Source organism: Bison bison, unplaced genomic scaffold (genome assembly GCF_000754665.1).
Source record: "Bison bison bison isolate TAMUID 2011002044 unplaced genomic scaffold, Bison_UMD1.0 scf7180017864048, whole genome shotgun sequence".
Lineage (NCBI taxonomy): Eukaryota > Metazoa > Chordata > Mammalia > Artiodactyla > Bovidae > Bison > Bison bison.
In genome coordinates, this window is record NW_011494620.1 from 7,364,919 (window position 1) to 7,389,205 (window position 24,287).

Here is a 24,287-nt window from a genome sequence, read left to right on the forward strand (position 1 = left end):
GAGTACAAGTTAGTACGTTTATAAAAGGTATTGGTGATGATCTAATCTAAGGCATCTATTGTGCTATAGATGTTCTCTGGGATTTAGCCCTGAAAAATCTGCACAGAGAATACAGATATAGATGTACATCCTATAATCCTTTTAACTGCCAGAAAAGAAAGCAAAGCAGGAGGCTACTCAGATTTCTCTCAACTCTGAACAATCTCTTTTATCAAGAACTATCTTTTATCAGAAGGTTTTTTATCATCTTTAAGCTTCTGGGACAGATCCTGTCATTTTCATTAAAACTCAACTTATCAATACAATCTGCAAGTGATACCATGTAATACACTAAAAAGTAAAAGAGCAAGAGGAACTTCAAGGGTGCATACTATCTGGATCTCCACTTCTGGGCTCCATGTGTTGATTGCCTAAGACTGTTAATTCATCAATCTGTTACATTTTCAATGGTGAAAATTTCAGTTCTAGTCTTTCTCCCAGGATTTGGTCACTCTAGAACTAAAGAATTTCACCTTTCAGAACAATGAAAAATTTTATTTTTTTCTCCAGGACATTTTTTTTTGAGAGCCTATGATAATTTAAGTTTTTTCTATTTCTTTTTCCATCCTCTTTTTGGTAATTCCTTTAAATTTTATTTATTTTTAATTGGAGGATAATTGGTTTACAATATTGTGTTGGTTTCTTCCTCCAGGACTTTTGAATGTATTCCTGGATACCCATATAGATGAATACCTGTTTACAATTATTATAGCCTAGAACTTGATTCCATTTTCCAAGGTATCAGTGGTATAATTTTAACAGTGTATTCCCTTAAATGCAACTACTATGCAATCTGGGAAAGACTGTACTTAATTTTCGGAGAAGGCAATGGCAACCCACTCCAGGACTCTTGCCTGGAAAATCCCATGGATGGAGGGGCCTGGTAGGCTGCAGTCCATGGGGTTGCTAGGAGTCGGATATGACTGAGCGACTTCACTTTCACTTTTCCCTTTCATGCATTGGAGAAGGAAATGGCAACCCACTCCAGTGTTCTTGCCTGGAGAATCCCAGGGACGGGGGAGCGCACAGAGTCGGACACGACTGAAGCGACTTAGCAGCAGCAGCAGTACTTAATTTTATTCAGAAATTTACCAAGACCTATGTTAGGATTTCAGAAAATCATGTCACCAATGACAACAATGCCTGTTGTATCTAGGATCCAATTCTATCTAGTGTCTATCCACTTTATTACATCTTCTTGTGTAATATTGGGTCCAAATATTTATACACTAAAAAAAATATAAAGAAACTGCCTGTTGATGCAGGAAATGTAAGAAATGTGGGTTTGATCCCTGGGTTGGTTAGATCCCCTGGAGGAGGGCATGGCAAACCACTCACTCCAGTATTCTTGCCTGGAGAATCCCATAGACAGTTCATGGGGTTGCAAAGAGTCAGACATGACTGAAATGACACAGCATGCATTCCATTAGAAATAATTTTATTCCTCCTTTATGGCATCATATTAATATTTGGGTTAAGTTATTATGAATCTCATTTTAGGATAAAATTCAGGATACAAAGGCGTTATTACAAAATATAGAAAGCAGTTAGTTTGAGAAACACACATTGCAGTGTCATCACACATTCAGTATAAGGACTGCTAATTATAAGCCAATCTTTTCTGTTATATTTATGTTACGTAAATGTTATATTTTTATGTTTCTATTTTTATGTTTCTGTTATACATGTTATATATAACATATATTTTATGTTTCTGTCATAAAAACGTGTCATAAATATTTATTTTTCATAAAAATATGTCATAAAAACATATTTTATGTTTCTGTTATATATATGTTACATATAACATATATATAATTTATAACAATGTTTCTGTTACATTTATGTTACGTTTATATTTGTGTTATATAAGAAAAACTGATAAGAGTGTTATTTTAGGATATAAGGAACAAATGCCTATTTAATATATGTGAAGAGCAAGAGCAAGTTAGCTTAAACCTCCTTTTGTCTCCGAAAACAAATGAAGTTTAATAGTAAAGGGAAAAAAAAAAGGGAAACAAATGTCCAGTTGGAAACACTCTAGTCTTACCTTCCACTGCAAGGTAAGTGAATTTTTGGTCCGGTTGGCTATCCTTGGTGGATTAGGTATGTCAGGTTCACAGCTCAAGGTGGTAAAGGTTTCAGCTGCGGAAGGAGTTCCCTTTATAGAATTGTATTCTGCCTGGACTCTGTGGTGATAAAATAAACTGTGGTTTTATCCTGCAGAATCACTGTATCCTACCATTCTATAACATCACCTTTAAGTATGTGCAAGTCAGTAAAGTGCCCTCTAAATGTTCTATCGAGAAATACGCATATCAGAAATAAAGGGTAACCTTTAAAAAAAAAAGAAAAGTAGAATAAACAAGTGGCTTTCATATTTTTTCTAACTGCTCAAAGAAATGCATTTTAAACTATGACTGTCTCTGCAATATGTATTTATACATAGGCACACATATACATCATACACACACATACACAACAAAAGTAGTATTCTGAAACAATATCCTTAATTGGGTAATATACTGATATTTTCTATTCCATTTAATTATATTAAAACAATTCTGACTATAACCCACAAAATTAATTTCATGATTCAACAGTGGTTACAATCCACAGTTTGAAAAATATTAGGTTGGATAATACTTAGGGTTCCTCCACAGGGAGTATAATTGAAGACAGTTTAATAGGATAATCTCAAGTACAAGTGTTCTTTTTAAAAATAGGTGACTGAATAAACTGTTATACGAGTCCCAGCTGGGGAGGCCCTATAGTCTAAAAAATAATTTTGTGAAATCATAATAGAAGAACTGTGCAGAGTAAAACAGTAGTATCTAAGCTATCCCAATTAAATGTTACCAAATTCTAGGAGTTTTAATATTCCAAACTCTTACAAAATAGGATGGAATAAATATACATAAGTGGAAATTATTATTTATGATTTTGCTTTGTAAAAATGTCAAAAGCTGGCACAGTCTTCCAGTGCTAAATCAGGTATTACAGATATAGTATACATATTATCTGTCAGTTCAGTTCAGTTGCTCAGTCGTGTCCGACTCTTTGTGACACCATGGACTGCAGCATGTCAGGCCTCCCTGTCCATCACCAACTCCCTGAGTTTACTCAAACTCATGTCCATTGAGTCGGTGATATATATTCATTCTAATCCCTAAGTCGTACAAACCAGGCCATTTACCCTTCAATATAACATTTGAGATAAATGTTTTTTGGGGGAATGTGTTGATAATTATAGCAAAAGAAAAATCAAAATCCACAAACTCCATGTTTTTAATCCAAAATTAATATTGAAATTATAGTCTAGACTTTTAAGGAAATCATTAAAAACAAACCCTATGCTACAATACATCACATAAAAGTAGCATATAGGAATTCCTTACTTTGCATGGTAATCTGTAGCTGGTTTGAGATCATTTAAAGTGACACTGGTTTCTTCTCCTCTGGGGGGAAAAAAGTAACATATCATTATTTGATAAATATAGCATTTTTAGAGAATGTGTTATGTATACTACAGTTTGTGGAATTTTATGAAATTATACTGCTTTTTACTTTCTTACTTGAAATTATACTTGCTTCTTACTTCGTGGTTCCCAACTGTAACCACATTCAGACTGTATCAATAAGCAATTTGCGTATTTAGGTTATATGCCACACTTAGGTATGTACCTGCATAACACTTGAAAACAAAAAAGTGTGCTAAGTAAATGGACTGTATAAGCAAGACTTTGTGTGTGTATGTGTGTGTGTGTAGTTAGGATAGCTATTCAGCTTAACTGAAGAAATAGAACCATTTTCAATTACTGGCATATAGTTAAAATACTAAGTAACACATGAAATCAAAACTGAAGTCAAAACTATCAAATTTTTACAAGGAGTCTGCCACTATTGGATTTTATTTAAAATATAAGGTGGAACTTTATTTAAAATGTTAGAATTTAATGAGTAGGTTTCTAAAAAGTGAGTCACAATTTAAGGTAAAGCATTTTTCATAGCCACTATTACATTTTCAAATATAATAGCACATATTTTCCTAATTATTTGCTACAACTATTATTTGGGCATGTAGCCAACAAGTTAGCCTGTTTTCTCTTCCTTTTCTTTTAAATCACTGTGCTCTGTTTCATTTCCTTCAGTCAAGTTTCGCTCCTCTCCACTTAATGGACTTCTTCCTCCCGTCCCCCTCCCACTTTCCTTCCAGGTATCCTGTTTCTCAAATCAAAGCCAGTGAACAGTATGAAAAAGGAAACATGTCTCACTGATGGAAGGACACCTTACTGAATCGGGGCAGTTGTAGTAGCAGCCTCAGAAAGAGACTTTAATTGGTGCAGGATAACGAGATGACTGAGGTTGACTAATGTCCCTCTTGTGTTCTCTGGTCAGGCTGCAAATGGAGATAAATTCTTTCCCTTAGGAAGCAGTCATATCAAACTAGAACAGCCATTAACACAAAAAAGAAACCTTTATGTTGATGGTCCTTTATTTAGCCCGTAGGTACGTTTGCTCTTTTAAGAAAATGAAACAAAATACACACAAGGGAGTCTCAACAAAGAGGAGGAGACCTTGTTACTAGATGGCAGTCACTGAAGCAGTTTCACTTTCCTTTCTTCCCCATACTAGCTTTTTTTTTTAAATACACCAAGAAGTTTGATTTATCCAGTGTTTTGTTAGTAACGATCATTCAAATGGCTAACCACGTCCTCCTTTACAATCTTCCTGGTGAAGTTATACAAGTTATCAATTTTACTCTTTTTCACCAGAATAAACAATTTCTATATGAACAAGAACAGAAAAATAATTTATTTTACAGCTGTCAATCAAAAAGTCACAATTTTAGCCACTGAGACTTTCTAAGGTTTGTTGGAGTATAATACACTTTTGAACCAAGGAAAGAGAACTATGGCATTTTCAACACACAAATGAGGAACAAGGATACTAAATTCATTTCACAATAGGACATGAGGTTGTATATGTAGGAATGAAATCCAACTCCCTAGAGGAGCAACACTGCATGAGTTCACAATGTAAGAGTTCTCCATTTCTGGTCCTGGCTTCTACATACTACAATTTATATTTATGTCTCAGGAATATGTGGATAGTGAAATATCTATTAGGGAGCCTATTGAAAAATAAAAAAGCTGAATGTGGCCAATGAAAGTGAATTATTCCAAGGGAGTTGTAGACAGAAATGTGAACCAGCTGGCATGTGGACTATTTACATTGAAATGAGAATCACCGGTCAACTTATAGATTCAAAACAAAAGCATGAAGAGGGAAAACAGCACAGAATTAGTATTAAGCTCTTTGTGATAAACCATTAACTTATATAACGGGAAGGAGTAAAACAAAACAAATACCTACGCAAAAACACTTTTGTATTTCCCATCTTTTCCAGTGCTTGAGACCAGAATTTCATAACCATAGAGCTCTGGTACAGTGGTCTCATCTGTTTCACCATTTATGAGGCTGGAAGGTGGTGACCAGGTAAGAACCACTGTCCTTGCCTGGATGTCTGAGGCCTGCAAAAACATAACATTTAAAAGCTCTCTGAAACAACTGTAATGTGCACAACAAACAGCACAAAATCTAATAGGGTTTCAAGATTAAATAAAATTTATCTGTAGTTACTTACATAAAATGACTCACCAATAGAAACCTGCCCATTTGTAAATGAGATACAATCTGCCATGAAAGGGTAGATGGGTTCAACAAAGTTCAAAGACCATTTTTTTGGCTGTTTAAAACGATTACTGGACATCATATACAGTTGAAAGAATGGCAGAAAAAAATCACTTGTAACATACTTGAAAGGATTCATTTCCTCACTTTAGAAAGTGTCTAACAATAAGAAAAAGATCAAAACCTTAAAAGAAAAATTAGCAAAAGACTGGGACTGTCCAAAGAAATATAATTGAATCGTATTTAAAAAACAAAAATGTATCTAACTACCTTCATAATTAAACACTCTGTACAGAGCATAACTTTCTCTTCTTTTCATTTGTGTAAGTTTTTTACTGAAAAATAAGACCTCATCATTTGAGAAAAGTTATTATATTTCTTTTAATTACTAGTGAAGAACACTTTGGGGTCTTAATGGGTCTAAAAATTTAGTTTGTATGAGCATTTTACTTAATATTAATCTTTTATCTGATGGAAATATTTTTCCTATCAGAATGATAGCCTTTATTTAGGCTATTTTAAAACACACAGAGGCTTTCCAGATGGCGCTAGTGATAAAGAACCCGCCTGCCAATGCAGGGATGCAGGTTCGACCCCTGGGCCAGGACGATCCCCTGGAGGAGGGCATGGCAACCCACTCCAGTATTCTTGCCTGGAGAATCCCATGGACAGAGAAGCCTGGTAGGCTATAGCCATAGGGTTGCAGAGTTGTACACGACTGAAGCAACTTAGCATGCATGCATGCAAAATACACAGAAAATTTTATGTAGCCAGTTTTGCTGTCATACATTTTTCTGACTTTTTCTATTACATCTGCACACAAATAGTATTGGGGACTATTAACTTTCCTCTATGGTTTGATTTTAACTCTTTTTGCAACTGGAGTTAATTGGATGTATTTTATATGGAAATAACAATTTTTTTAAAAAATGATAATCAGTTGTACCTACACTCTTCATTAGATCTTTGCCTGGTCCAGTGATTTTGAATGTCATTGAGCATGTACTAAAACCTTGTTTAAAAAATGAACTGCTGGTTGAGTATTCTGCCACACTGATTAACAGCTTTGCTCTCCTTATGTCAGATCTGTATTGATCTATTATTACTGATCTCACATTCCTGACATATAGTTAAATTGTAAGTAAGCCCTGAACCTACCAAAATCCTTTGTGAATATACTAAATGTAAATGTCAAGAAAATACATGTGATACTTACCACTGGTTTGACAATGTTGGAAAGAAGTGCTTCAAAAGCTTTAGTTTCTTCATCTTTTTCTTAAAAAAAAAAAAAAAAAAATTTTGGAATAATAAAAAAAAAACTTAAATGCAATCATTCTGCTCCCTTCACAATATGTCTTCTAAAACATGTAACAAGAGGTTGGTATTTGAGAATTTTATTTTCTAGTTTTTACTCCTTTAGTTCATATTCAGCAGTTTGTGGCTTTTTATAGAGTTGTTCTGCCTCAGTTTCTATTTCCCTTTTAACCATAACAACTACTTATAGTACTACTATATATAATCCCTTTAAAAAAATAAAGTACTCTCTCTTAAAAGTCCTTATTTGCCAATCTCATACCTCTTAATGACAAGTTAACTAAGCACTTGTTTCATATATGCCTTAATTGTGGTTCCCAAATAGGAATATAATTGACTTGACCATAACTTAAAACCACCATTGAAGTATCTGAAACTTTAGCTTAACTCCTCTGAAACATCAGTGCTGAAAAGAATGATCAGAAGGTCTCAAAAATATGGGAGAACATTTTAATAAATGTTTATATTACAAGCCAAGAGGCTGTGAAAGCACTAAATTGATGGGAAATAGAAATTTTAAAGAAAAGAAGTAGTGCTCAGAGTCCGTATAGTGGAAGTCACAGGTTAGAGGAAGGATCTAAGGGAAACAGAAAAGAACTTTTGAACAAAGAAATGGACAAGACTCTATCCTAACTATAACATTTACAGAGTACATAAATGGATTGGTGAACTACATAACTAGTTGCTATCAGGGAGTTGTATAAGAAGCTGAGAAGAGTAAGAGTTTTGATTAAAAACCAGTTTAGCCTTATTTAGGTTCAGAAAGAAGGAATCTGGATGAACTCTGAGTTTTCCTATCAAACAGAAATTTCCCGTGGTTAGTAAAATTTATGATATAGGTGTTAAGTGTTAATTGAGCTTTCCCAAAATGTAAAAAGAAATACCCTAGTAACAATTCAGGTTCTAAAACTTACCCCTCACATTTAGACCGTGTTATGCTATTAACCTACAGTTTATGTGAAGCATGATGAATGACTGAAAGGTCAGACTATATACTTTTAGTAGGTTAAATGATGATAAAAAGACAATTAGAACATATAAATAGTTACCTTCTATTTCTGTATCAACTTGTGCACCCCCTTTCCCCTTTCCTGACTTGTTCTTCACTGATCCTGTGTTCGTACCACTAGCATTCTGCCCTTTTGTAAGCCCATTATGTTCACTTATAGGAGAAGGGCATTTCTGGGGTGATGATGGTGGACTGCTCATCTTATCTTTCTGTGTTCCTTGGCGATCCTTTAATTTTTTCTGCAAACGTTCGTATGTTTTACTAGATCTTTCATCTCTAAAGTTGGACCTTCCATGTGAAGAGTGAGCATCTAAGAAGAAATAAAGTAAAAATCATTTAGAAAAGGTTGCTTTCTCCAAACACATTTATGGCAGGGGAAAAGAGTAGGAAATAAATCTATCATTATATAAAACTTATAAAATACTTCAAAGAAAAATCTTGCACAACACAAAGCTATTTCTGTGTCTCCACTAACTGAAGAGAACCAAGCTTTATGACTTGATTATAATTATAATCTTACAGATATTTATTTTCTTCTTCTTTTCTCAAGTATTAATCTCCATAGAAACAGCTTGGTCCTAAGCTATGACTGTCACAGGAGCGGAATAAGACCTGAACTGAGCTGTGTAGAGTTCTTTTATTCTACATTAATTTTAGCATCTCTTTCAACTTCAAACATCTCCTCTAACAGTGGCTTTTAACAATGTAAAATAGTAGTATACTGTAATAGCTAAGATTTTTCTTATAATTTTCTCACATTAAAAAAAACTAGGTCATAATTAGGAGTAAAAAAATTTAAAGAGACTGATTTGTAGTATAAACTCATGCTATCAGAAGTATGTTTATTGGGCTACCGCACGAGACTTATCTGGGAATTTGTTAGAAATGCAGAAAAACAAACCACACTCAAACCACACTCAGATCTACAGAATTAATACGCATTACTTGGGCAATAGAAATAAGTTTGAAAAAAAAGTAATATATGACATAATATGTAATATATCTACTACTTACAGGGTGTGTTGCATAATTTAAAATTTGTATTTAGAGTTATTTCTTCTACAAATTTACTAAGCTTGAATGAACAAGTACTGATTAAGTGCAAGGAAAACAGTGATGAAAAAAACAGATATAGTTCTTCAGGGGTTTACAGTTACATAAGGGAAAAAGACTTCTAAATAAACAAAAATAATCAAGTTGTGTTCAGTTCTGTGAAAGAAACAGGTTTTAGAGATTGACAAGGAAAGGTTATGGGAAGATCTCTGAAAGCTAACATCTAAAGCAAAAAAAACCAAAAAAACCCAAAGCAGCAGCAGCCTGCATGTAAAGTGGGGAAGAGCACTTCTGGGAGAGAGACCACCATGTGTACAGGCATTGAGGCAAGAAAGAGCTTGGTTCTGAAAAACCGAAGGTGGGGTGTGTGCATGGGAACAAGTAAGACAAGGCAGACTGAGGCCACAGAACAGGATCTTGTCCAAGGCAGTGGTTGGCAACCAGGCCCAAATGTGGCCCCCAGGAGTCATCTGGCAGTGTCTGGAGATACTTCTAGTTGTCACAGCTGAGTTGGAGGAGGGTGAGGGTGGAGTTGTGTGCTATTGGCATCTAGTGGGTAGAGGGCAGGGATCCTTCTAAACATCCTACAAAGCCAGTTCTGTCCTCCACAGTAAAGACTCATCCTTCTTCAAACAGTGCTGAAGTTGAGAAATTCTGGTCAAGGGGAAGGGTTTAGGATTTTATTCTAAATGTAGTGGAAAGTCACTGAACTCTATTAACTAGAAGAATGGTCTGATTTATATTTTAAAATGATTACTCTGGCTGAGTGTGGATGGTTGCGGGCAGGAATGACAGCGGAAAAACCACGGGAAGGCTGTTGCTCCAGGCGTCCTGACCAGAGGTGACGGGGTACTAAGTCTGAGTAGCAGTGGAGAAAAGCAGTCACATCTGGGAATCTTCTGAAAGTAAGATATCAACTGATGTGGGGGTTGAAAGAGGAGGAATCAAATTTGGTCATCTGGTTTTTAACTGTGCAAACTGAGTGGACAGCGGTACCATTCATGGAGATGAAGATGACACAGAAAATCAAGTTCCATAATTATGTTTAAAAATACTATAACTGAGATGTATGAGACACTTCAGTGGAGTTATCAAGAAGGCAGTTAGAGGAGTAACCTGGTGGCCTAGTGGTTAGGATTCCAGAGTCCAGGCTTTTAATTCCATGGCCTGGATTTAATCCCTGGCTTGGGAATGCAGCACAGTCCAAAAAAAACACCACAGACAGAAATAAAAACCTGGGGCTCAGAGGAGAGGTTTTTGACTGAAGATACAAATTAAAAAAAAAACTGTCAGTCTATGGATGGTATTTAAAGCCACAGGAAAGAGTAAGATGATTATTTTGTGTATATGTAGCTGTCTAGTCTTCCCAACAATTTATTAACTCCCTGAGGGCAGAGATTGTTTCATTTTTTTCCCCCAGTATCTTATAGAACCTAGCAATGTTAGTTAGTGGCATCAGAGGCTTCAAAATTAAACAGCAGCATGATCACCCCTAACTAAAAAATTTCCTCAGAGAGCAGCAGGACAGACAAGTAGACCTCTTGTTTGAGTGTGTCCCCACTGAACGTTGCTGCACGATGTAAGTTACTTTCCCTTTCTGATTTTCTGTTTACTCACCTGCTTTGAAGGCTGGGCATGAAGATGACACATTTAACATGTTTTTTAAAGTTAATTTTTACTGGAGCATAGTTGATTTACAATGTTGTGTTAGTTTCTGCTGTATAACAAAGTGAATGGGTTACACATACACATATATCCACTCTTTTTTAGATTCTTTTCCCATATAGGTCATTACAGAGTACTGACTAGAATTCCCTTAACACAGTGTTTGAGTGACAGAAAATTATTGTGATAGTTACCATTTTTTGGTTTCTTTTATATAATGTGATAATAGCACCTATTACATCCAAGCAAAGACCAGCCAACTCCATAAAACAAGAATGCTTTCTAGATGTCTTACCTACATCTCCATATACTTGTGAAGACTGATACGGTGCCATATACTGCGTTGCCATGTCTCCGGCTCCAGTAACCGGTGAGTACATGTGGCGTGGTGGGGGGGGCATCATGGTTGGGACAGGAATGAAACCAGGTAGAGGAGGGTGTGGAGAGCGGTGGATGACTGTGTGACCACCAGGATGAAACTCTGGTGCCTGAGGAACCACAACAACTCTTCGAACACCATTGTCTTCAATAACCTATAAAATGAACAACAGATTAAAAGTTTCTTCCATAGAACGTAAGCAGTTTTTTCCAGATATGTGAGAGTAAAAATTATTACATCGATCAGAAGTTAATTAACAAATTTTACAGAACCAACATGAAAAGATTTTATTAAATACATTACATACATATGAATTAGCACCGAACAACATGAAGTAGTTTTTGTTATACAATGCAATATAAATCTTAAAACACTGACAAGATTGGCTAAATAATAATATACACAGTGAGTTAGGATATTTGGTATTTAGGTGTGACATGCATTTAGTGATACAGTTAAAATGTAGCAATGGGACCAAATGTCTCAAGGGACCTTCTGGTTTCAATATAACAGGGTCAGGAATTTCTTTCTTTTTGTGAGGTAGGGGAAAAATAAGATATGGAAAGAACAGAAATTGTGAAACAGCAATGGGGAAAAAAACTGGATCCAAACTCCCCAGATCAACTGTATATTGAATTTAGACATAAAACTCTTAGGACCACGACCAGAACAATTTTAATAGTTGAAGATCATGTCAAGGGAGGCAAAAACACTCCCAGTTAAGGAAAATCTCTGTGGCTCTAAGTCTTAGAAATTACACATTTCTACAAAGGGGTCACACTGTGGAAAAATATTTTTTAAAATGACAGATTTCCCTTTGAACCTCACTGGGACAAGAACAAACAGGAAGGACTAAAAAGATACAAGATTTTATCTCAAGATTAGAAATACTTCTACAAGAAGAGTTCTTTATCTTTTAGACTTAAATAATTACTACTGAAGTATAACAAACAGCTAATAACAGAAAATGATTAAAATGTAAAGTAGTAACTTAAAGGCAAATCCTAATATTTTCGCATTTTACTATCGAAGAGTAAGTTTTACTACGCCTAAACGAATAGCAAATTTTGTTTATAAACAAATGTGCTTGGTAAGGATGTTAGAAAACACAGTTACTTGGATACAGATAAGCCTAACTTACAAATTAATTACTGCTTTAGGAAGAATATAGTTGCTATTAAATAGGTTATTAAACTTTCCCTGATGAAGTGTGAGATGACTTGTGAGATAACACGGAACCAGAAAAGCAAATGAGTCACTGTCTTGATACACTCGGTGAAGACTACAACATTTGTTTCCAGCACAATGGAGACCTCATATCCCATGTCTCCCTATTTAACCCAGTTCTGGATTCAAGCCTGGACAACTGCCTATGACTGGTGGAAACAACGTCCTATCTGGAACCCTAGCTGAAGATAATCTGGAATCTGTTTACCATTTTTCAGCCTCTAACCTATAGGAAGGGACCTGAGAGGAAGTCTGAAATGGATTCTGAGTGAGCCAAACCACAATGTCTGCCATTAACATACCACTTTCACCTTTATCAACTGTCTGACTCACAAATCTTAAATGACCTCCACTGCTGACAGGACTGCATGGTACACACTCTTCAACCTAGCGTTCCATCTGGTTCCAACCTCTCATTATACTGTCATCTTTCTTCCACACCAAGCTCTGAACCCTTCATTCCAGCCACGCTGGTTTACTAAAACACCTATCTTCATACTTACCTGCATATTTCTTTATCTTGTACCTTGGCTTATGCCATCTTCTCTTCATTTTACTTTCCCCCAGTCTGTACCTATGAGAGTCTCATCTATCCTTCCAAAGCTAGCACTAACCACCTCCATTCATTAAAACAAAATTTGTTTTTGAACAAGAAGATAGTGGTAAGTTAGGAGAGAAAAAACCAGTGACACGTTTGTGTGGGCACACACACTAACAGGGGCAGACGAACATGACAGCAAGTTAGTCGTTTAGCACGCTGCACGGCAATAAACACGACGGGAAAAAACCACACACCAGGTGAGGGGGATCAGAAGTACCGCAAAAGGGGGACGGTCATAATAGAAAAGAATGATCAGGATAGGCCTTATTGGCAAAGTGAAATTTGAGCAGAGATGTGAAGGAATTGAAGGAATTAGCCAGGCAAAAATCTGAAAGACTGTTCTGGGAAGAGGGAACAGTCAGAACAAAGCCTTTAAAGTAGGACTGGTTAGGAGGAAGCCAGTGTGACTGGATCAGCGTAAAGGAGGAGAAAAGACAGAAGCAGATAAGATCAACAGATACAAAATGGTAGAGATGATGGCTAAGTCAGGCAGGTTGTACTGTACAGGCTATTAAAGACTATATGTATTCACTGAGGTGGAGGACCATCACAGAAACAAGTGGTTTTCATTGAGGGGTGATTTTACTCCCTAGAGCAACAGTCTCCAACTGTAGGAGGACTGGTTTTACGGAAGACAGTTTTTCCATGGACTTAGGGTAAGGATGGGTTTGGAATGATTCAAGCGTATTACATTTATTGTGCACTTTATTTCTATTATTATTACATCAGCTCCACCTCAGATCATCAGGCATTAGATCCTGGAGGTTGGTGACCCTTGCTGTAAAGGACATTTGGCAGTATCTGGAGTCATTTTTAGGGCTTCCCAGGTGGTGCTAGTGGTAAAGAAGCTGCCTGCCAACGCAGGAGACATAAGAGACGCAGGTTCAATCCCTGAGTTGGGACGATCCCCTGGAAAAGGGTATGGCAACCCACTCCAGTATTCTCGCCTGGAGAATCCCCATGGACAGAGGAGCCTGGTGGGCTACAGTCCATAGAGTTGAGTGTGAATGAAGCGACTGAGCATGCTTGGAGTCTTTGGTTGTCACACCTGGAACTGGAGGTACTATTTAGTGAGTAGAGGTCAGGGATGGCGCTAAATGCCCTACAACACAGAGGACAACCCCCCCCCCACCCCCCCATAACAAAAAATTATTGGCTGACACTGTTTATTGTACCAAGATTGAGAAATCCTGATATATCTTTACATTTACTAGGGTTACTCTGGCTGCTGAGTTGAGGATAGATTGTAGGGCAAAGCCAAAAATGGGGAGATCATTCAGGAAGTCATTGTAGAAATCTAGGCAAGAGATGGTGGTGCAGCGTGCAGGGAGTGCAGGGAGTGAGAAGCTGCCCACAGTTAGCATATCTTTAAAGGCAGAACAACAAGCTTAGCTGATAATTCCACTGGAGAAGTGTGAAAAAGTTTTGGAATCATGGTATTTCACCAACAGTGAAAGGGAAAGCTATAGGTTAGAACAAGTTACTTCAGCAGAGTAGGGAGAAGATCTGGAGTTTTAGGTTTTGCATGTGTAAGTTTGGTAAGTCTGTAAGTGGAAATGTTGAGTAGGCAGTTAGATAATAGTGGCCTGCAGTTCCAGAAAGATAGGAAAGGACAAACGGGTAAGGGAGGAAGAAAACTTAAGAGTGTAGAGTTTGGTTATAGGTGGCTCCATAGCGCAATGGATAGCGCATTGGACTTCTAGAGTTTGGTTAAGTATATCAGGGAGAATGGATCGATTTTGTTAAGTGTCGATGATAGGTTCAATAAGATGAAGACTAAGGACTGACCGTTGGATTTAGCAATTTGGAAGTCATAGGGACCTTGATGAGAGCAGTTTTAGCATAATCATAGGGGCAAAGCCTGAGTGGAGCGGACTGAAGAGACAAAGTGGGGAGGAGACTTAGAGAGCTAAATTTTCTCACAATTTTAGAAAGTTTTCCTATAGAAGGGAATATGTAGGGTGGTAACTGACAGTAGAAGAGTCAAGCAGCTTAAAAAATCTGTTGCTGTTTTTAGTGGGAGCAATTACAACATGCTGATATACTAATGAGCATGATCCATCAGAGAGTAAGAAACTGTGATGTAGGGGAGAGAGAGAGAGCTAGAGTAATGTCCTTGAGCAGGCAAAAGGAGAAGACAGTCAGGACTCCAGCTGGGGCACAGGATTTAGATAGGAGCAGAAAAGTCTGATCTAGATGAAAGAGAAGTACAGACTGATGAGATGAGAAGGTAAAGAATGTAACTTCAGATGCTGAAAGAGATGTGGGGTTAGCAGTCTGTAGTTTCCTTGACTGCTCTCTGTGAACCCTTTCCTAGATACCAGAATCTCAGTGTTCTCTCTTTCCTATCACTTCTACTACATTTATTTTCTATCATCTGTTTGGTATCCCTAACACTGTAGTATTTGTTAATTTTCCAACATGTCTTACTCTATAATTTAACTGTAAGTTTCTCAAGGGACATGAGTTAACTATTTAATCCTCAAAACAATGCTAAAATAGGTAGCATTATTATTTCCATTTTTTTTAGACAGGGAAACTGAGGCATAGAGATGTTAAATAACTTGCAATGTCACACAGGCAGTAAGTGGAGGAACTAGTAACTGAGCTCAGATAAACTGACTTCAATTCCATGTTCTTATTCACTTTGTTAGCACAAAATCAACAAATACTTGCCTCCTAGTGCCTTTTTAAATTTCACAAACACAAGTGAGATCTCATCAGTTAAAAAAGAAATGGCTAAATTGCTTATGAAATTAAAACCACTTTTCTGCTGAATAAGAACATTTCAAATATACAGATAAGCTGAGGGAAGGGAGACTGGGGAGTTAATTGTTTTAAAAGGTTGTGAAATGAGATTTCAACAAGAAACCTGACTTAAAATAGTCTGGAAGCCCTGAAGAGGGGAAACTCTCATGCACTACTGTTTGCTGTCCCTTGCAGACTCTAGCGGGAATCACATACCTTGCATTTCCCAACCGGAAGGAAGCTTACTTTACATACCCCAGCTGGAGGAAGGCAAAATTTTCTCCTTGCTTAGTATGGCCAATGAGAAACTACCACAACTAGCCTAATCAGAAGCAGCCATAACCCTCAACTCTCTTTCCTCCAATGGACTTTGCTCAAAAACCACCCCTTCCCAACTCCCCCCTTTTCGTTAAGAACGGTCCTCTTCTTTATTTTGGGAACTTGCCTATGGTTTGCCATAGTTTGCATGTCCTGCACTGCAATTTCTCTGCTATTCATGAATAACATCATTTTGCTGTTAACTATGTATTTTATTTTTAAGGTTGATAAGGTACAGAGTTCAGTTTTGCAAGAAGAGTTCTGGGGATGGATGGTAGTGCCAACAGTGTGAATGTACTTAATACCACTGAACTGAACCTTTAAAACAGTTATATTTTTAATGGGTATTTTACAATTAAAAGAAAAAAAAAAACACTAAGATACAGAGATTAAAAAAAAAAAGAGCCAGATCAGGATCAAGAGGGTGTGGAGAACTCCACCACTTCAAGAAATCATCTGAGCAGCCAGTAATGTCAGAGTGAAGCCGGAGACCTCAAACTATCCGCCTAGTCTCTAGCTGCCGAGAAATAGCCAAGACAATGAATTTTACACCAACAGGGTACAATGATGGCAGAGGTTAAGATAAAATCAACAAGTTCTGAGAAGGAAAAAAAGGTAAAATATAATCCATAGTCTATGTTAAAAAAATTAAAGACGATGAGATAAATGGAAATATCAACACAGTTTGACCACCTAACCACATACACCATGCAATATCTAATTAGACAAAAGCCCTGTTTTGTTTCCTTCACTGAACACAGACGTAATTGAGAGGGGCTGCAGAGAAAGGAGGTTGTGTTTGCTATCTGATATTTTATATTGTGCTCCAGAATGGACATTCCATGACAGATCTGTTCTGTATCCTGTTTTCTCCCCAATAACTGGTACGGTACATGTAGTGTATGACAGATGCTCAAAAAATGTTTGATGACTGATATGACCGGAAATAAATGCTATTGGTTCTACTCAAATCTCCCACCCCCCTTAACAATAGCTAACTACTAGGGTTTTGTGACTTCTTCAATTCCTACAACCTTTGCTTCCCTGCTACTTCTAGCAACCTACTTCTATCGCATCATTCTGAACAACTCCAAATTTAAGCTATTGAACAGTATTACAGATATTTCTGGCCATTCATCTAACAGATTCATCCAACATCTAACCAAGCACACAGCAACGTAAGCGACTACAACCTTTCTGTCCAGCTCTTACTGTGTCTTTTCATCCTCATCTAAACCTCTAAATCCCCTTTCAGTCTCTTACACTGCTGTCCATCTGTTTTGGTTGTTCTTTCCAGGAGAGACAAAGACTGAGATGAGACTTGTTTGTACAATCTTTGAAAGATTTACTAACCTCATTGCTGTGTGCTGACATAAAGGCTCAGTGAAATACCAAGTCCAGCTCAAAGGAGTAATCTGAAACTTTTCATGATGCTGACACAGGCCCTTTCCCCATATTATGAGATCTACAATCCCCTCCCTGTTAGGTACCCTCTCATCACCATAACAACCCACATTCCATAAGAGACAAGGAGCCATTACAGAAAGGCAGAAGGAAGGAACTTTTGGTATTACCTTTCAGGAGTCCCATTCAGGTTAAGTCTACATTATTTTCTTGATAATTCATTAACTTCATCACTAAAATATCAAGTGTTATTCTGAGCTGCAATGCCCTTAGGGACTACAAGTTGTTATTATTTGCCAGGAAACTAAGTTCCTTCTACACCTGTCACCATATGCTTTCTGTGTCATCATTTGTTTTCACTGTTTTTGTTTACTGTACTGTTTCTCCCTTTGGTGTCTGAGTTCAGCTGGCACATATTTCTGTCTCTATGCAGTATGTCAAATCACTCATAAATTTCCCTTTCTTATTTGTTAAACTGTAATAATCAAGTTCCTTAAGGTTATGTCTAAAATTATGTCTGTAATTAGAGAAAAGGCTAAGAGGAAACATACTAAATGTTTACAGAGAGTGTCTCTGGGTTATAACACTCAATGGAATTTTTCCCCTACCCTTTTACATGTTTTCCAAGTTTTCCATATAATAATGATCAGAAAATGTACAACTCTATTTGTTCTTTATCGCTAAATACATTTCCCATTGGCTTGCTTGCAAAATTAATATTCCTTGACATTTAAGCTTCTGGTGAACAATTACATTTTCAGTTCAGTTCAGTCGCTGTCGTGTCTGATTCTTTGTGACCCCATGAACTGCAGCACACCAGGCCTCCCTGTCCATCACCAACTCCTGGAGTCCACCCAAACCCATGTCGATCGAGTCAGTGATGCCATCCAACTATCTCATCCTCTGTCGTCCCCTTCTCCTCCTGCTCTCAATCTTTCCCAGCATCAGGGTCTTTTCCAATGAGTCAGCTCTTCACATCAGGTGGCCAAAGTATTGGAGTTTCAGCTTCAACATCAGTCCTTCCAATGAACACCCAGGACTACTTTATGCATAAAATTTTAATTAACTTTAGGCTTCCCCATCATATTGCAAGTACCTGATGGTTAATAAAAATTTTTTAAAAATGATGATCCATTTTTCTGATCCAATAACAAAAGCTATGCAACTAAAAAATTAAGACTGACTATTTTCATTACAGCTACATAGAATGCTGAAGTATCAGAGAAATAAGGTACAAATATAAATTAACAATATTATAGAACTCTTAGATAAAAGAAGCAAAGAAAGTATAACAAAATTGGCAATTTTAACGGCAACTTTGGGCTTTGCAAATTGCAAATGAGAAAAACAAAACCAATGAATCCCCAAATTACCTAACATATAATACCCTGTTATTCTCAAAAATCAAGTTAAAATATATGTGAATTATTGATAAGTGCTTCTAAACTTGATGGCATTCATACAAACAAAAAATTTGAAGGTTGATTTATCCTGGGTAAATCATGATTTCTTCATTTCTACTTAAGTACTTTGTTAAATCTTGATCTTCATCTAAGATTATTATCTTTTGAATCTTTAATTTTTCGGCCTCAATATGCTCTTTGGTTTGTAGCATGATTACTTCCTCAGTGGTAGAGCTAGAGAGTCCCAACATTGGATTTCAATTTTTTAAAATTATTTATTTTTAATTGGAGGATAACTGCCTTACAACATTGTGTTAGTTTCTGCCATACTGGATTTTAGTTTTTGCAGTCCTTGCTAGTCTGACCAAATGTTTTAGGATATTTACATTTGCTGAATCCTGTTAGTGTATGTACTGAATTACATGATGGTATAGCAAAAAACATTGCTGGGAGGGATTGGGGGCAGGAGGAGAAGGGGACGACAGAGGATGAGATGGCTGGATGGCATCACTGACTCGATGGACGTGAGTCTGAGTGAACTCCGGGAGTTGGTGATGGACAGGGAGGCCTGGCGTGCTGCGATTCATGGGGTCGCAAAGAGTCGGACACGACTGAGCAACTGATCTGATCTGATAGCAAAAACATTACTTGACCCTCCTTCGACCACTGGCCTTCAGCAACAGATACACAGAAGGCAGGGATGGAGTTGATTAAACTGCTGCCCCAAGGGGAGAACAGTGTACAGAAGTCTAGAAAGAGACTGCAGATGACAGCTATTCCTGGATTAGTGTGTGTGCTCCTTAGTTCCCACTGAGCCGAATACAACATGCACCTTATAACAGCCATCCATGTGTCTTAATGTTTGGTTCAACTCCCAGCTTTATTTTTGCTAATATAATTATGTTTGCTTATGCGTCAAATTTTGGACAATTACCAAGCTCTTAGCCGTGCCGAGAACTTGGCTCTTGGTAAGTATTTTCTAACATGAGAAATTGTGTATGTCAGGCAATAGGGGTTGTACTTCAAAGGTGATGTCAAAATGTTAGAATTCATTCTTACACACTAGGTACTTAAATTATTTCAATAATGATGAGAATAGATTTTTGTCTTTGGATTACCACTGTGTGCTTAAAAATGGTACATTTCCTAGAGACAATGATTACTGTTAAAGTTCATTCACTTATTTGACAAATATTTATGAAATACATACTGTATTTGAGTTACTACAGAACAAAAATAATAAAAGGTACCTCCATACACTCAAGGAAATTAAAATCCCATTTAAGGAGAATATATAGACACACAATTATAGTATCAGGTACGTATATGTAACTAAAGAATGGTACAAATAACTTGATCTAGGTTCTCAAAGATGGGTAGAATTTCAAAAGGCAGAAATGAGGGAATGAATAACATTTCCCGGATAACAGCATTAAGAAAACCATGGAGAAAGAAGAACATCAAGTGAGCATATGAGTAGTCATATTTGGCTGAAAAAATAGATAGGTGATTACATTTATCAAAAGAAGGGTACAGAGACAAACCAGAACAGAACCACGTTAAGGCCTTATGTGTCAAGAAATCTAGACCGCACTGAGTGGACAAGCCAACTAATGAGCACAGAAGTGAACAAATTCAAGAAGTTATATAGGAAGATTATTTTAGTGGCTCTTGCCCTAGAAATACAGCACTTCGGACTTCCCTGGTGGTCCAGTGGTTAACACTGTGCTTCCAATGCAGGGGGTATAGGTTTAATCCCTGGTTGGAGAACCAAGATTCCACATGTTGTGTGGCATGGCAAAATAAATTTTAAAAAAGATACAGAATCTTAACTTGGATGACCATTTGATTGATTTACTAGTATTTATTGAGCCCTTAATACATGACAGGCACTGTACTCAGCACTGAGGAAATAAAGATGAATGAGAATTCTGTATGATCTAGTCTTACTATCTCTCTGACCTCATGTTTACTATAATTGTGCCTTAAGGACTCAGTCCAGCCGCAACGGCCCCCTTGTTCCCAAGCATGCTCTCATCTTAGGCCTTTTGCACCAGCTGTTTCTGTTCCCAGAATCCTCTTTCCCTGAATAAATGCATGGCTAACTCCCAAATGTCCTTCAGGACTTAGTTCAAAGGCACCTTTCCAATGATGCCTAGTCTGACAACCCTATCTTAAAATGTAACTAGCTCCGTTTTCTTTCTTTTCCCCCCATTTTACTCACCACCTAATACATTATACAATTTACCCATTTATTATGCTTATTGTTTCCTTTTTCCCACAGAATGTAAACTACAGAAGTACAGAGGTCCTTGCCTCTTTTTATTCAAGCACTGAGAGTCCCTAACATGTAAGAGCACTCAATGCATATCTGTTGACTACTGTTAAATACAGGAACTGTATGAATTCATAATCTTCTCTTCTCAGGAAAGAGAATTTATTAACTAAACAATGTGAAAAATTTGTTAAAAGAGGGATATACATAATGTGCTATGAGAACCCAAACAGAAAGGCATGTGAAAAGGTTCAAGGAAAGTTAATTCTAGAAGGTCATAACTGAGTGAATTGAGAAGAGTAGAAATTTGCCATAAAAATGAAAGGTACTGTTAGCTGAGAGAACAGCAGAATTCCTACAACTGCCTTTGAATAATGTCTTAATCATCTTTATGTCACTAGCACCCAATACAGAGCTTGGCACATGATGCCATTCAACATGTTTGTTAAACTGAGCTATGCTAGAGAGAAAAAACTATGTAATCCTCTTTAGGGAGATGGAGAAAGGTCTGAAAAGGAGTAAACAGAGAAGTAGGAAGAATCAGGATAGCATTACTTCAAGAAAATCTGGGGTAATCTGGGGTAAATCATATGAATGTTGTTTAGTTGCTAAGTAGTGTACAATTCCTTGTGACCCTACAGACTGTAGCCCGCCAGGCTCCTCTGTCCATGGGATTTCCCAGGCAAGAATATTGGAGTGGGTTGCCATTTCCTTCTCCAGGGGATCTTCCTGACCCAGGGATCAAACCCAAGGCTCTTGCATTGGCAGGCGTACTCTTTTACCACTGAGCCACCAGGGAAGAGTCAAATGTTCAGAGGTCAAAGAGGACTGTTGCTGTTCACTCACTCAGTCGTGTTGGACTCTTTGCAACCCCATGGACTGCAGCACACCAGGCCTCCCTATCCTTCACCATCTCCCAGAGCTTGCTCAAACTCGTGTCCATTGAGTTAGTGATGCCATCCAACCATCTCATCCTCTGTCGTCCCCTTCTCCTCCTGCCTTCAATCTTTCTCAGCATCAGGGTCTTTTCTAATGAGTCAGTTCTTCACATCAGGTGGCCAAAGTATTGGAGCTTCAGCATCAGTCCTTCCAATGAATATTCAGGATTGATTTCCTTTAGGATTGACTGGTTGGATCTCCTTGCAGTCCAAGGGACTTTCAAGAGTCTTCTTCAACAACACAGTTCAAAAGCATCAATTCTTGAGTGCTCAGTCTTCTTTTTGGTCCAACTCTCCCATCTATACATGACTATGTTTTTAACAAATGTTTAGAGGTCAAAGAGGATTATGCTGGAAGAAGGCTTTGGTGTAGTGTATACCAGAGAGTAGATTTAGTAGGATAAAAAAGGCAGGCAGGCTAAGGAGTCAGTGTGCTAAACAAAAGCAGAAATAATGAGCGGATTATTCTTCTAGAAAGCTTACAAAGTATTTTCAAATATGAAAGAAAGTGAAAGTATCAGTCACTCAGTTGTGCCTGACTCTGCGAACCCATGGACTGTAGACCGCCAGGCTCCTCTGTCCATGGGATTTTCCAGGCAAGAATACTGGAGTGAGCTGCCATTTCTTTCTTCACTTTCAACTATGTTATCTCATATATGTTATCATCTTATCTTACAGTGAGGACACTGAGGCTCAAGGAAGTTAATCTGTCCAAGGCCATGCAGCCAGCAAGGGTTTTAAACATGATATGGATCCAGCTTTTTGACTCTAATTCTCATACTATTTTCATTCTCCCCAGCATCATGGTCCTCTTTTGCTGTCATTCATATAGTGGAGTAGGCGTCACATAGTGGCCAGTGAAACTACCACAATAGCCCACCAGTATTTTGGCATAATCAGGGAGGATATAAGAGAGGAATTTTCTGAAGAAAAGTCCAAGTATAGGGGCTTCGCTGGTGGCTCAGTGGTTAAGAATCTGTCTTATTATATTAAGATATACCTTAATATAATTATTATATATTTAATATAATCATATATACATTAATTATATTTAATATATTAATATATTCTACTAAGATTCTGCCTTATTATAATGCAGGGAACATGGGTTCAATCCCTGGTCTGGGAAGATCCCACATGCTGCGGGACAGCGCATGCAGCCTGTGTGCTGCAACTACTGAAGCCTGTGCCCCTAGAGCCTGTGCTCTGCAACAAGGAAAGTCACTGCAAGGAGAAGCCCGCACATGGCAGCGAGCAGCAGCCCCACTCACCGCAACTCGAGAAAGCCTGCGTGCAGCAACGAGGACCCAGCACAGCCATAATTTAAATAAATAAATACATCTTAAAACAATTTTCAAGTATAAATTCAGTGCTAGGATAAGAAACTGGCTATTTCCAAAAAGCTTTTGAAGCAATGAGTGCTGACTACGTAGGATCTCAGTAGCAGATATTGACATCTATAGATTTTACAGTTTTACTAAGTTTGCCTGTGCAAATAAGTAAGCTAAGTCAGAGCTTTTCAACTTGTATGTAAGAAAGAGCTACAGGTGTGTGGTAATACTGATCCCCTTAGCCCTTAGGGTTGTAGGTCTACAGGTCTAAATTCTCTTGTACAGACCAGAATGTGCCATGCAATGATCATGGGCACCTGTGAACAAGTGTAAAAAAGAAGTTGGATGCACTGGCTTGGATTACTTTTAAGTAAATGGTTAATTTTAAAATGTTAGCATGGGTGCCTTTAAACCTTATGATATTAATTATATTATTCATATATCCAAGGAGAAAAAACTCTAAAATTAATTCTTTATTATAATTCAACACCCAAAGACAAGGCCAAATGTTGAGTGCTATTAACTTAATTTTTCCTCCTTTCCAAATAGCACTGAATGTGCTAAAATATTTGAAATAGATTTACCAAAGATATACTATACTGGGTAATAAGCTTTGGCACCTAAATTTTGTTTGCATTAAATAGTAACGTTACAATCACTCACACACACACATATAGACAAAAGTAACACAAAACATACCTGTGGGGCATAGCCAGGAGGCACATAAATCGGAGGCACAGAACCATTTGGGGACATCATTGGAACCTGAGCAGGACCTGAACAGATCACAGAAATCATGTATTAATCCTGGGTTACTTAACAAGCAAAAATGGAAAGCAATTTGAATTACATTTTGAATTCTTCATTTTAAACTAAACCCTTAAACTAA

The 24,287-nt window shown here is 37.4% G+C and overlaps 1 protein-coding gene across 7 annotated transcripts in view; it reads right to left on the bottom strand.

Annotated features, from left to right (window-relative positions):
• Positions 1 to 24,287, bottom strand: part of FNDC3A (fibronectin type III domain containing 3A) — a 113,623-nt gene that overhangs the window by 24,693 nt on the left and 64,643 nt on the right. For all 7 annotated transcript variants that reach the window (XM_010835717.1, XM_010835714.1, XM_010835711.1 and 4 more), the window contains 7 exons: positions 24,098 to 24,174; positions 11,070 to 11,307; positions 8,097 to 8,366; positions 6,950 to 7,008; positions 5,416 to 5,573; positions 3,438 to 3,497; positions 2,090 to 2,228 (listed from right to left, as the gene is read on the bottom strand). In XM_010835717.1, the coding sequence (XP_010834019.1) occupies positions 2,090 to 2,228; positions 3,438 to 3,497; positions 5,416 to 5,573; positions 6,950 to 7,008; positions 8,097 to 8,366; positions 11,070 to 11,307; positions 24,098 to 24,174 (1,001 nt within the window). The remainder of the gene's footprint in view (positions 1 to 2,089; positions 2,229 to 3,437; positions 3,498 to 5,415; positions 5,574 to 6,949; positions 7,009 to 8,096; positions 8,367 to 11,069; positions 11,308 to 24,097; positions 24,175 to 24,287) is intronic.